Raw genomic sequence first — 14,700 nt, forward strand, 5'->3', positions numbered from 1 at the left:
GGGATGCCTCCAGACAACCCCTTCCATCTTCACGTTCTTTGTGCCACCTCAGATTTTGGGGGTGCATGACAGCCCCTGAGTATAGGCTTCTTATCATAGTGAACGATATCAGCAAAATGCTTGCGATAAGTGCTCGGTATGGTTAGTGTCGATCATTTTTGGTTTATAGTCCCAGCTCTACTATCAAAGTAGGAAAATGCAGTTGAGAATTGTGCCTTTATTGAACACAAAGAGATTTGTTTAAAAAAATGACACAGTTGAGTCACTTATGAATGTCACCGCATTCATCCCTTACTAAGATGCAATGGAATTAGACTACTTGCTGATGGTTCATTTCAAAGGACAAAGGATGTTCCATCCAAATCATAAAGATATTCAGGAACTAAATGTTTTATATTCAGTAAACTAGTTTGACTATTCAGCAATATTCAGTAGCTCCCAATTTATTATGGCAACTGTCATTCCATCTAAATGTAATTCACATAGAAAGCAAATTAGAAGAAAAAAAACACAACCTGTATGAAATGATGAGCTTTAACTTGTGCTTCAATCTCACCCAGATAAATGCATAGACCCTCTCCCATCCTACATCTTTGTAAATCTGTCTCCATGGCTGTTGTTTTCTTACCTCTAATAACTCTGACAGTGTAAGATATTTCTCTCCCACCCACCTTTAGTTAGCCTTTGTCACTCTGGTAACAAGTTTTAAAGGATCCAACTGAACTGCAAGCCTAGAAGCACAAAGAATTTGTGTCATCACCCTCCTGAGACACAAGACATTTTTGTCCTCTCTAGTGGACATCAGTTCTTGGGCCGTATCTCTGAGGCCATACAAGCCACTGTATTAAGTACTGTTGTCCATTTGAGAGGAGATTCTCGGCTTTTCAATGATATCACGTGTTATGTTCCAACTTTATCTTCCTGGTTCTTAAAAAAATGTCTGTCGTCCAAATCAGTACATTTCATGGAAATTAATATCTCAAGAATTGTTAAGTGAATTGTCAGGACTGTGTAATCATTTTTTCACATTAAATAAAAGCTAAATAAGAGCTTATCAAGAAATCGCCTCTGTAGTGAACACCCATATGCTGCAACTATGTTTTTACCTACTGTGCCCATTGACTGTAATGTTAATTTTTTCCATATTTAAGTCCTAATGACCACTATAGAGGACAATTTCAACTTAAAATATGAATAATTTTGCAATAAAAGAACAATATGTTTTTCTAATATTTTTTTTTTTGGGGGGGTCTCAGGAGGCTTGGCGGTTTGAGAGTATAAAAGGTGTGAAGGTATTTGAAGGCCTCACATCGCAGTCAGTTCTTAAGAGGGAGATCAAACTGACCCTCGGCTATGTACGGCTTCTCAATTTTTGTTGTTTTTAATTCTCGCTTTTCTTTTCAAATCATAAGTCGGTCATACAAACCAATAAACACCTAGCTATAATGAGAAATGTCTTTTTGCAACAATTTCTTGCTTGACACTGATGAAGCTTGAACAGGGTGAAACATTTCTACAAGCGATAGAATACATTGGTTTTCTATTGAATACTTTACATCGTGGATCTGTATTTTTCTTTTTTGGGGGTTCTCAAGCATCAAATATCTCCCTGGGAGTGGGTATTGATCGGTGTGTTGGGGTAGCAGCGGGGAGAGTGTGGGTCAGAGGAGTTTCATTGCTATGTCAGATACGGTCAGTGTCGTCTTTGATCATTGGAGCAGTAACAGACTGTCCGGTCAGAGCCTTGATTCATTGCAGCCAGATAGGAGGATTGCCCCATTCTTTGTTTTGGATCTTTTAACCAGTGGTCACATCCAATAAGTTTGACTACCCACATACACAGGGTGCCATACACCAATACACATAAACATGAACACAAACACAATTAACTCAGGAATTAAGATTTTAATAGTACACAAAGATAGTGCATACATATTTATATGGTGGGTGTGATTGATTGGTTACACTGAACCCTAAGAAATGGATTAGGCAGCCCCTCCCACACAGCACTGAAGCTGTCTACAGTCTAGAGGTGTTGGAAACCTTGCAGATGGACAGAGAGTGAGGGAAGCTATGTGGGCTACATTCAAGTATCAAAGTCAATGTTCATCGGAGGAAAAACAAGGCCCACATGTCCTCTGTGTTTTCTATAATCTTACACTAGGTTAGAGGGAAAACCTGGCAAGTCCCATACACTGAATAGTTTTTTTGTTGTCATTTTGACAGAACAAGGGTCCACAGGCTACTGACAAGCTGTCACACATTGCAAACGTATCACGGTTTGTCTTCAGATTGCATTGATTAGTGCTTTCTTTGCTATTCTGCCCCCGTTGGGTAGTTTAGCACACTTGCTTTACTAAGAGCGACGGCTAGCGACTGACAGGCAATTTTCCTCTCCATTTGTGGCGGTTTATTTTCATTTACTGCCAAAGCAAAGACCTAAAGCCCAAATGGGTGTTAGAACATTGGGTATCACATGATATTCTGTGCAAAGAACCACTCGGCACAACCAGAGGCGGCAGTAATGAAAGGGGCGGTTAGGTGGGCATTTGATCAGGAGATCCTCATCCTGTCATGGACTTCAATGGAGTTATTTTATGGCCCTTAACAACTGATTTAGGGTCAATTCTTCCAACTCCCTTTGAACAAAAACCTCTCCTAAACACTCGCTCCCCGAATGTAAGAAATTATGAGTTGCACCACAAAACTGACTTTAGTCCAGTTGTTATGGGTATAAAGGCCTAAATCCATAGGATCAACAGACTCCATCATAATCTCACGGTACCCCGTTGGTGGGACTGTTTAAGCAGAGGGATGGCACTGCTTGATAATGGATACAGTTTAGGCTTCTCTATTATGTCAATTCCCTGGGGGTTTTGGTTAACTTTCCTGGTTAACAGTGCCTTCATTTTGCATACTGAGGGAAAAACCATTAACATCAAGCAGAACAAATTGTCAGATCATTCTATTAGCACACAAACAAAGAGCAGAGGTTGACTCCGTCTTGTCATTCTGCAGGCTGGGTAATTAAGCTCTGCATAATATCAACAAAGCAATTACTTTGTATTTACAAGTCAAATCTAATCAACATCAGAAATGACATAATTAAAGTTACCACAGGGCTACTTTAGAACTGTGATGCAGACTGATTTGTATTTTTACAGAACTAGTGTTTTATGTAGGACCAGATTAAATCAAATTAGCCACAGCAATGTTAATGCAGCAGAGATGTCTTAATCAGTAAACGGGAAATATCAACCTGTGCTTGGAATCTGTCTGGTAGTTTTACAATTGTGAAAGCCAGATTGCCTCCCTCTGGTTATGCTATGCTAGTGGCGGCAGGTTTCTAGCTAAGATCCAAACGACACCATGAATGAAGAAATTAAACAGAAGAGGTGGTGTAATCCACTTACAGCGTATTGTTTTGCTAGCAGAAGCCTTAGTAATAAGCATACATTGGATAGAACTAATGCAGACAAATCTAAAGCTAACTGTGTAGAAAGACAATCTCAAAAGAAAGATCTAAACAATATCTACTCCATGCTTTCAAAGTGAAGGAAAAGCTACAGGAAATGTTTAATGAACCAAGCCGCACAGTGCTGGCCTGGTTTCACATCCACTAAAGTTTGTGGAGCCATGCTGGGAATGACAATGTTAAAAATATCTGAGCCAGCACAGTACAGATGAGCACGAACACGCGCAAAATGGTATACTATTCCTCTCATCAATTGGTACTGGCCCCTCTGATTTTGTATCTTAGTAGAGAGTGACACCTAGTGTACAACAGTGAGACTAGAAATTCATATTTCACTCCCAATAGTGTTGCCTTCATTCCCCTGTGTATCATGCATTTCAGAAAAATGAATGTAACAAAACTCAATATTTGCACTAGATAATATGTTCTCTTTCCATAAAATAATAACCCCCTAAATCTGACTCCTGAGTATACAACTCTGAATAAGTAATACTAAATAAATGACATTTCTTTACAAGAAGCATCTTCATTGAAATTATAGAACTAAACCATTTATGAGGGGACCTTTGACAGGTCGTTGCCAAAGATACGGGCATTGTCTATGATGGTGTCCTTCGCCAAGGTCTTCACTCTGGTCCTGGAGACTAGACTGGAGCCTGGCTCATTGAAGGCAATGTGGCCATCTGGTCCGATACCTTGAGAGATAATTACTCAGAAAAACTATATTTTGGTATTTGTTTCATTAGTCCATTGCTGATATAGTTCCAAAATGTTTTGCATATCAGCAATCAAGTTTTCAAGATACATAACTTTCGAAATACAAATACAGCCGGTATGAAGCATTTTTATGAGTTACAGTACATTATGTGCACAATTAATTTCTAAAAGACTCAGTAATCTTGTAAGCCCAGTAGTTGGGAAAAATTGAGTTACATTGAAATGAAAACATACTTGTTCTGGTAGAATGTTCTACAAAATAACAACAAAAAGGTAAATTAATGACTGATTAGAGATGTTTGAAAAGTTAACATGATGCCTTGACATCAAATGATTGCCGATACAATCTTGTGAGAGCATACAACATGGCCAAGAATGACATTTCGGATACAAAAGAAGGTATATTGAGTGTAAATCACTGCAGTGGCGACTTGAAAAGTATAACTGACTGTCAGGTAAACAAACCTACGGAGCGTTCAAAGCTACAAATGACATGGAATGGAGTGTAAAGGAACTATAGTGTTGTATGTTTCCCTGTTAAACAGGTCTCAACAACCCAAACTGGATTTATTTCATCTAAGCTGGTCTAAACATTTTGCTTTCATCCATCCCGTCTCTAGATTGTGCAGATGGAAGAAAGAAGAGTAGTCGAGAAGGCAAATAAATCTGTTTGAGACTAATACTGCAAAGATTCTGACCTCATAATATATTGGTAACAGTTGTATATGAGAATTCATGGCATCTTTAACATATCAGCTGAGGGGGCATTTACAGTTAGCCTTCATAGTATCCTAATGCAATGTAACAAACTGAGCAAATCTCATGCACTGTAATGCTTGGTTAGTTGTTATGGCAGCCTTAAACCACAGCCCCTCAACTGAAGTGCTGACAAACAATCTCTCTGGCACATTGGCATGCTGGTTGTAGCCTACCAACAACTGGGTCCATCCACCATTTTGAGGTCTGGAATTCTCTGACTTGGTTTTATTCTCCATTATTGGTCCTTTATGCTGAGTACTGGATCCACCAGTCGGTTGTGAACATGCATCAAACCTGGAGGGAAATTAACAATTAATGGTAAACATGTTAGGTGGGTAATAATTACCAACTGGCCAGTATCAAAGTGCACTACCTTTGTTGTAACCAATTTCCTTTATAGTAAACCCTGTCCTATTCCATGCTTACCTTTGAAGTACTTGACTGTTTTGACTCTGAGCTCCAGTGTGGCGTCCTCGTCACACACAAAGATGGTGCGTGGGTGCTGCTGGAAGGCTGAGACGGTCCACATGTGGTTGACCCCCTCCTCTATTGCTTTGTACAGGGCAAAGGCTTTGTGGGCTCCAGTGATAAGAATCATAACCTATAACAAACAAACACAATCAATATAAAATCATTATAATTGAAACATCTATTGACACAAGAATCATAATGAACACATTCAAAATTGCAACACAAGTTAGCCGTTGCTTTTTAGTACATCTACATTAGGTTAAAAAGTTTATTTTGTCTACATAGTGTAAAAATATCTGTGCCATGAAAACATACGAAATAGATGAATATCGTGTTAAGACCTAGTTTACCTCTCGGGCATCCATGACTGTCCCCACACCCACAGTCAAGGCCATGGTGGGGACCTTTGACAGGTCGTTGCCAAAGAAACGGGCATTCGCTACGATGGTGTCCTTTGCTAAAGTCTTCACTCTGGTCCTGGAGACTAGACTGGAGCCTGGCTCATTGAAGGCAATGTGGCCGTCTGGTCCAATACCTTGAGAGAGAATTAATAACTAAAATTATCTTTTGGTATTTGTTTCATTAGTCCATTATTGACATAGTTCCAAAATGTTTTGCATGCCCACAATCAAGGTAAGATATAAAACTTTCAAAATACAGCCGGTATGCTATTTTGCATCATATAATGCTATGTTTTGCAACACATATGATGCGAAATACATCATACCGGCTGTATTTCTCTATTTTGAAAGTTAGATACGTATGTGGATATCCCTTCAAATGAGTGGATTTGGCTATTTCAGCCACACACGTTGCTGACAGGTGTTTAAAATTGAGCACGCAACCATGATATAGCCATTGTCAAACATTGGCAGTAGAATGGCCTTACTGAAGAGCTGTGACTTCCAATGTGGTACTGTCATAGGATGCCACCTTTCCAACAAGTCAGTAACTGTAAGTGCTGTTATTGTCACGTGGAAATGTCTAGGAGTAACAATGGCTCAGCCGCAAAGTGGTAGGCCACAGAAGCTCACAGAACGGGACCGCCGAGTCTGAATAACGGAAAAATCATCTGTCCTTAGTTGCAACACTCACTACAGAGTTCCAAACTGCCTCTGGAAGCAGCATCAGCACAATAGCTGTTTGTCGGGAGCTTCATGAAATGGGTTTCCATGGCCGAGCAGCCACACACAAGCCTAAGATCACCATGCACAATGCCAAGCGTCGGTTGGAGCGGTGTCAAGCTCGCCGCCATTAGACTCTGGAGCAGCGGAAACACGGATGCCAGGAGAACGCTACCTGCCCCAATGCATAGTGCCAACTGTAAAGTTTGGTGGAGGAATAATAGTCTGGGGCTGTCTTTCATTGTTCGGGCTAGGCCCCCTAGTTCCAGTGAAGGGAAATCTTAACGCTACAGCATACATTGACATTCTAGATGATTCCGTGCTTGGGGAAGGTCCTTCCCTGTTTTAGCATGACAATGCCCATGTGCACAAAGCGAGGTCCATACAGAAATGGTATGGTGAGATCGGTGTGTAAGAACTTGACTGGGCTGCAAAGAGCCTTGACCTCAACCACATTGAACACCTTCAGGATGAATTGGAATGCCAACTGCGAGCCTGGCCTAATCGCCCAACATCACTAATGCTCGTGGCTCAATGTTCCAACATCTAGTGGAAAGCCTTCCCAGAAGAGTGAAGGCTGTTTTAGCAGCAAAAGGGGGGGGGACCAACTCCATATTAATGCCCATGAATTTGGAATGAGATGTTTAACGAGCAAAACATTTTGGGACTATATCAACAATGGACTAATTAAACAAATACCAAAATATCGTTTTAGGGTGGACTTTTCCTTTAAGACATTAGCTCCTTTAATGAACATAGACCATTGACAAATTGATTAATGACCAGAGGACAGTTGCATTAACATAAAGGTAGCCCTGAGACTTTGGACCTAAATTCAATCAATTGAAGATAAAATAGAAACACACTACGGGTCATCTCTGAATGTTTATTCTGTATTCAGGGTGTTAAAACACATTAAAACCAATTTAAGCCACCGGCATGCATGCAAGTATAAAAACTGACCTCCCACAAACAAGTCGATTCCCCCAGCCTGGGTGATCTTCTTCTCAAAGGCCTCACACTCTGCTTCCAGGTCAGTGATATTGCCATCCAGGATACTGGCATTAGCTGGATCAATGTCAATGTGCTTGAAGAAGTTGTTCCACATGTAGGAGTGGTAGCTCTCTGGGTGGGCCCGGGGCAGGCCTATAAGTAATATAAGTAATTGTTTTTCTTACTATAGTTATATTTCTTACAAATTTTACAACAGTGTTCTTTTGTGCTTTACTTACTTATATTTAAAAAAAACAGTTGCACTGTTTGAGAGGAGAGCTTGCAAGTAAGCATTTCATTGTACTGTGTGCATATAGGCTACTAAATAAGCTTTGATTTGGTAGGAAAGACAGGTTAGAGCAATACATTTTCTCATCATTGCTGATAGAAAGGGAGTATAAAGGCATATGCAATAAGATGGGGATGAATCGGTAGGCAATGTTGTTTCTACTTAATTGCCTGCACCTTACCAATTTGCTAAAACAGGAGAAAGTTCAGACTTTTGAGGCAGAGGGCCATAACTTGATGTGACATTCTTGCATTTAAAGACTAAAGCAAAAACAAATGCCAGTTTCGATCACGCTGCTAATAAAATCCAGCCAAGTCAGCTTAACTCCCAGCCACCTCCCACTTCCTCAGGTTATAAATGAGCCGAGTGGACAGATTCTTTCTTCCTGCAAGGCTACACCACTCTGATTCTACATCACTACTTCTATTACTCCCCAAAAATCATACAGGGTTTGATATTTGACCCTTTGCTGCTACTAAGGGTTTGGCTTGAGCTAAAACAAATCTTATCCCATCTGTGGTTGGGAGTGTACTTTGTACCTGTAGGCTCAAACTCACCCACATACTCATCCATGTTGAAGGTCTTCACATATTTGAAAGAGAGGTCCCCATTCTTGTGAAACTCTATCAACTTTTTGTAACAGCCAAACGGAGTGCTTCCTAAAAGAGAGGGACATGGATGATACTTACATACCTACATGACATGCAAACTAACATTTAGTCCCTGGCAAGTTAGTCATTACCAGATACACTTATTTTATCTGCAAATCAACCAACGTTTACCTGTGGGTAATCCTAAAGTGAAGTATCTGTCAGCACTGGGCTTGAACTGGATGATTCTGTTGCGGATGTATTTGGCTGCCCATTCACTGGCCAGGTCATAGTCCTCCAGGATCACCAGTCTCATTTTGGAGGTGTTGAATGGAGAGATCTAACAGGGAATCAACAAGGACCAATAAGGCAAGCTAATTTGCTCATTCATATAGCGAACTAGCTATCCAAATCACACATAAAATGTCGTCCTCACAGTTTGATAGATAGCTAACGTTAAGCATCTGCCCTAACAAGCTAATTAGCTAGCTAGTTTGGCTTGTATTAGCTAACTTAGCTAGCGACCAAAACAGTAACTTACATCTTGCAGTCGCTGAAATTAGCAACATGTGCTGGCATTCATTAAAACATTTTTGTGAAGAACTTGTAAAATAATTAAGCAAATAGGCTCACCCTCTTGGTCTCGTTGTGAATCTGGGCTATTTCAAGTTTACCGTTTTTTCTTGCTTTCTGGCGACACAATGTAAACACACTGTACTGATCACGTTATTCACCTCCGGTTGTTCATACGACCAGTACGTGCTCATTCATTGGTTACTTAGTGAAGGGGGACTTCTGGAGGAAAAGAAAGCGGAAGCTGGTGTGGATTGTGAATGTCATGGCGGTAGAATCAAGGAGATATTGAATATTGTCCAAAAGAATGGAGAACGGAGCGAAGTAATGTACAGTTCTGAGAATATCCCTTCGTATCTTGTACAATTTGTTAATGAGGAGCAGCTGATCGGATTACCAATATTGAAAAATCTATTTCAAATTTCCAAACTGAGATTTCCAAAGTGCTGGGTAAAGTGAAGGCTGTGAGGATCACGATAGGCGTGCTTGCATTGAGTTTTCGTACTTCTCTGATCATAAGGAACGTGTGTTGCGTCTCACCCGCTTTGAGGAGTTTGACGTGTCGTGTATGTCTCTTCGGAACAGGGAACCCATGAAGGTGTTAGTATCTGGCCTCTTGTGGGAAGTCGATGTTGAAGAGATGAAAAATATTCCTGGAGAGATCGTGCGGTGAATGATGAAAAAATGAAGTCTCTCTTCTTTTTTTATATGAAGTCTCTCCCTACTGAAGTTCAGTTTGTGTTATATAAACTACAGAGTCATAGCATGTATCCCAAGACCAATGCAGTGTGATCACGAAAATGATCACTAAAGCTTTTGGACATGTTTCAAGTGTTTGCAGAAGAGAGAAGCCGAGGTGTCCAAGTTGTGGAAAAGATCATGTCATGTGTTTTAAAAGTGATGGAAATGTGACATGTTAAATGTGATGGGACCCATGAAGCCACATCTTTGGAATGCCCAACAAGTGTGAAAGATAATGAGGGCTGTTAAAAGGGCTGAGGGTTCAAATTGTGCAACTGAAGAGCTCATGGTGGTGGATAGGCCTTTTACTGCAGGCTGCAGGGGTTGCCTTTCACCAGCAGGACTCAGATATTTTAAAGGTAAAAAAGGTGGACTTTGTGGCCTTTTATAGCTATGGTGATCAATGGCACTGCCAAGGTGGAGAGAAGGTCCAGGAAGATAGATATTATTGTGGATGCAGATGAGCGGTTCCTGGGACTGACAAATTTCTTGGCAAAGGACTTGCATGGAGTATTGTCACAAGCCGTACCACCCTCTCAGGCCTTAGAGCCTGAGAAGGGAGATATGGAGATTTGAAGGAAGAAGTGGGAGTTTTGGTTTTGTAAATGTACTTTTTTTAAAAGAGTGTGGGGGTGGGGGCATTAAGTTACATATTGATTTTATTTTTACCTTTCAACCTGTCCAGTTGGTGGAGGCAATACACCTTTTGGGGGTTGTAGTCCACCATAAAACCCACAGAAGAAGGAGGGACTTATGAATTGGAAAAACGATATGCGAAGAACAAGAAGTTATCATTGAGAATACTGCTAAATGGTTTAAAAACTTTTAAACCAGTTAAATGTAACTAAATGTAATCTTTGTAATCCCCAAAATAAATTATTTATCATGAGGGCCATGAACAATTAGTAATGCTGCATATTCCAAGAAAGGTTCAAATATTACTTTTCTAGTAGTCACTTTTGAGGGCACAAACTCGATTACAATAACTTACAAATATGATAAAAATATGAAATATTTTATGATGTATTTTCTATTCAACAAAACCGTATGATGATAAGGCTTGAAATGACGTATATGCTTTTAAATATAGTATAATCAAATTATAAAAGGACAAACTAAGATTTCATCTTCCCTATTAGTGTAAATACATATTTGTATGTTTAGTGTTGGAAAATATGCACATTTTCTCTAAATGTCTATTAAAATGTCTGCCTCCATTTGTTAGTCAGTCAATCAAATGTATTTATAAAGCCCTTTTTACATCAGCCGATGTCACAAAGTGCTGTACAGAAACCCAGCCTAAAACCCCAAACAGGAAGCAATGCAGATGTAGAAGCGCGTAACAACATTGAGTCAAAGAAAGTAGTACAGTATAACTGCTTCACCAGTAGAAATCCCCGATCAGACTTGTAGATGATGTCATGGCGATGTGGCTATCAAAGCTCATACGAACAAACACGTCATCGTGTCTAACGGTCATCTCACACCGAACTGCACATGCGCAGGCCGTTAAATCAAAGGCACTCCTTTGATATATACAGTACCAATCAAAAGTTTGGACACACCTACTCATTCAAGGGTTTTTCTTTGTAGAATAATAGTTAACATCAAAACTATGAAATAGCATGAAATCATGTAGTAACCAAAAAAGGGTTAAACAAATCAATATATATTAGATTCTTCAAATTAGCCACCTTTTGCCTTGATGACAGCTTTGCACACTCTTTGCATTCTCTCAACCAGCTTCATCTGGAATGCTTTTCCAACAGTCTTGAAGGAGTTCCCACGTACGCTAAGCACTTGTTGGCTGCTTTTCCTTCACTCTGCGGTCCAACTCATCCCAAACCATCTCAATTGGGTTGAGGTTGAGTGATTGTGGAGGCCAGGTCATCTGATGCAGCACTCCATCACTTTCCTTCTTGGTCAAATAACACTTACACAGTGTGCCTTGAATTCTAAATACATCACAGACAGAGTCACCAGCAAAGCATCATCACACCACCTCCTCCATATATCACGGTGGGAACCATACATGCAGAGATCATCCGTTCACCTACTCTGGGTCTCACAAAGACACTGTGGTTGGAACCAAAAGTCTCAAATTTGGGCTCATCAGACCAAAGGACAGATTTCCACCGGTCTAATGTCCATTGCTTGTGTTTCTTGGCCCAAGCAAGTCTCCTCTTCTTATTGGTGCCCTTTAGGAGTGGTTTATTTGCAGCAATTCAACCATAAAGTCCTGATTCATGCAGTATACTCTGGACAATTGATTTTGAGATTGGTCTGTTTCTTGAACTCTGAAGCATTTATTTGGGCTACAATTTTTGAGGCTGATTACTCTATTTAAATTATCCTCTGCAGCAGAGGTAACTCTGGGTCTTTCATTCCTGTGGCGGTCCTCATGAGAGCCAGTTTCATCATACAGCGTGATGGTTTTTGCGACTGAACTTGAAGAAACGTTCAAAGTGTTCTTGAAATTTTCCGGATTGACTGACCTTCATGTCTTAAAGTAATGATGGACTGTCGTTTCTCTTATTTGACCAGTTCTTGCCATAATATGGACTTGGTCTTTTACCAAATAGGGCTATCTTCTGTATACCACCCCTACCTTGTCACAACACAACAGATTGGCTCAAATGTATTAAGAAGGAAAGAAATTCCACACATTCACTTTTAAGTAGGCATATCTGTTCATTGAAATGATTTGAAATGCATAACTCAAGAAGCTGGTTGAGAGAATGCCAAGAGTCTGCAAAGCCGCTGTCATCAAGGCAAAGGGTGGCTACTTTGAATAATCTAAAATACCAAATATATTTTGATTTGTTTAGCACTTGTCTGGTTACTACATTATTCCAAATGTGTTATTTCATAGTTTTGATGTCTTCACTATTATTCTATGATGTAGAAAATAGTAAAAAATAAAGAAAAATCCTGTAATGAGTAGATGTCCAAACTTTTGACTGGTACTGTGTGTGTATATACATATTTTATTATTTTCCTTGATTATTTTCCCCTAACCCTACCACCCCTCTCCTAATTGGAGTAAACTAATTGACAATAACACTTCTACTTCCAGCTTATACACACTATATAGATTTATCGACTCAATGTATTTTCCAATAGTTATCTTTTTTAAATCAGACTTTATTGGTATAATGAGTCATTTACACGAGAAACTCTACAGAGCACCAATGGCTACAATGAATGGCTAAATTACTTCTGGACATGTAGAGTGGCTGAGCGCCTCCTCCTCACCACTCCATTCATACAGTCCCATGTTTACCACATTCTTGCCGGGATAAACCTTTTATATCTCCCTTGCAGATGCCGGCCAGTGTAGAAGAGGAGTAGACGTGGGCGGATGTGTGTGGACGTATATTTGAATAAATCCATTGAATATTCACCATCACAAAGAAATCTATTATTAATACATTTTAAGCAGGTCCTAAGAAACATTTTAAGACTAATACAATTTATTTTCAACTGAATAGAATGGCATATTTTGTTACTGGTCTGTGCAGCCTATATGGTTGCGCCATGCACATGAAATCAAAAGTTATTTTGTTCATTAAACAGACAAGACACACTTAGGCTACCCTGATTTTTCCCACACAACTTGTGTCATGGTAATGTGTGGAACCGCTGTCATATAAACCAAGTTATATTTTGAAACAGAACCCAAGGCAAGCCCATGCTTTTTTGATTCACATTTAATCTGTCATTTAATCTAAAAAAAAAAGAATAGGCCTACACTTATTGCAAGCTAAATGTTTCTGATCAGTGATAGATGAGCAAACGAATAGATGAGCTATACAACCTTCACTTATTTGCCCAGCCAGAGAATTAAACAAATATACAGAAGGAGATTCAGTGAAACAAAATCACATTGATTAAGACAGGCTTTTGGTCGGGAGTAGGCCTCAGCTACTGAGCGACTACGAATGAAGAGCAAAATAATCCACTTGTGAAGCTACATAACATATTGGCAAAATGTTCTGATCAGTGCTAATGAATGAGCCAACTAGACAAGATGATCATGAGCAGCACTGACCTCAACTTTCCACAGCCTAATTGTAACCTAATCAATATCCAAACGGATAAAAATACAAATCTGACATTGATTTATTTATCAAGACCCTACGCTTGTCTCAAAGCAGCGCGAAATGGTGCTGACCACACGCTGGTAGGCTATTGCTTCAGTCATGTGTATTATACAAATTGGATGACTTTGCAAGCAACAATTTGATGCTATCAATTGCATTAGCCTACTTTATTCCAATATTTTCGTCATTCAGTGATATTTATTCCCACAGTATTTCTTTATGGATCCATCTAGTTGTGGTTAAGGAAACAGTGCATGTGGTGGGCTATGCAAAGAGATGGGTAAAGTGACATGCCTTGCAAAGTTTAGAACTGCCAGGATGATAGTAGTAACGGGCGCTGCCTAGCAACCATCAAGAGTTTAAGAGCTTAGTGCTGGTCAATGCCACCACAGCATTCCGGCTACATTCCATACTAAGCTGTAGGTAGAACTTTATGGCAATCATGACTAGGTCAGTTGGCGGAAATAAAAGTAGGGTCTTTTTCACCGGCAACACCTTTCATATATAAAGAAAAAAAAGGTTGTTGGGATGCTAAAGTTGGCGGGAAAACATCTTGGTTTGAAAGGTGTATGATTATATAGGAAAAAAGCTACACATGTAGGTTCTCCCTTACATGTTCCTGAGATTTTTACCTTTCAGGATTGGGGTCATAATAGCGAATAGCTCTAACCGTTCAAAAGTTAGGACAAAGATTGTATGAAGAAGATAGAAACAGCTGTTTGTCTCACCCGCTAATAGTGCTAATAGCAGACATGTTTTTTTCCTTCTCCAATCTTAGCGAGTTGACGTCGCCGCTCTGACCCAATGAGATCTTAGTCGCTCAATTTTAACGTCAAACTAAAATGTTTTGTGCAGTATTTCTCAC

At 39.8% G+C, this 14,700-nt stretch overlaps 1 protein-coding gene across 1 annotated transcript; it reads right to left on the reverse strand.

Moving 5' to 3' along the window:
• Positions 1 to 4,303: 4,303 nt before the first annotated feature.
• Positions 4,304 to 9,193, reverse strand: LOC112261658 (glucosamine-6-phosphate isomerase 2). Its single transcript, XM_024437153.2, has 7 exons — positions 9,052 to 9,193; positions 8,611 to 8,758; positions 8,386 to 8,487; positions 7,510 to 7,692; positions 5,773 to 5,957; positions 5,378 to 5,552; positions 4,304 to 5,245 (listed from the first exon to the last, which is right to left on the reverse strand). The coding sequence occupies exons 2-7, from the start codon at positions 8,732 to 8,734 to the stop codon at positions 5,187 to 5,189; spliced, it is 828 nt and encodes a 275-aa protein (XP_024292921.1). The 5' UTR covers positions 8,735 to 8,758; positions 9,052 to 9,193; the 3' UTR covers positions 4,304 to 5,186.
• Positions 9,194 to 14,700: the final 5,507 nt, after the last annotated feature.

The sequence above is a fragment of the Oncorhynchus tshawytscha genome, linkage group LG11, assembly GCF_018296145.1.
Source record: "Oncorhynchus tshawytscha isolate Ot180627B linkage group LG11, Otsh_v2.0, whole genome shotgun sequence".
NCBI classification, from domain to species: Eukaryota; Metazoa; Chordata; class Actinopteri; order Salmoniformes; family Salmonidae; genus Oncorhynchus; species Oncorhynchus tshawytscha.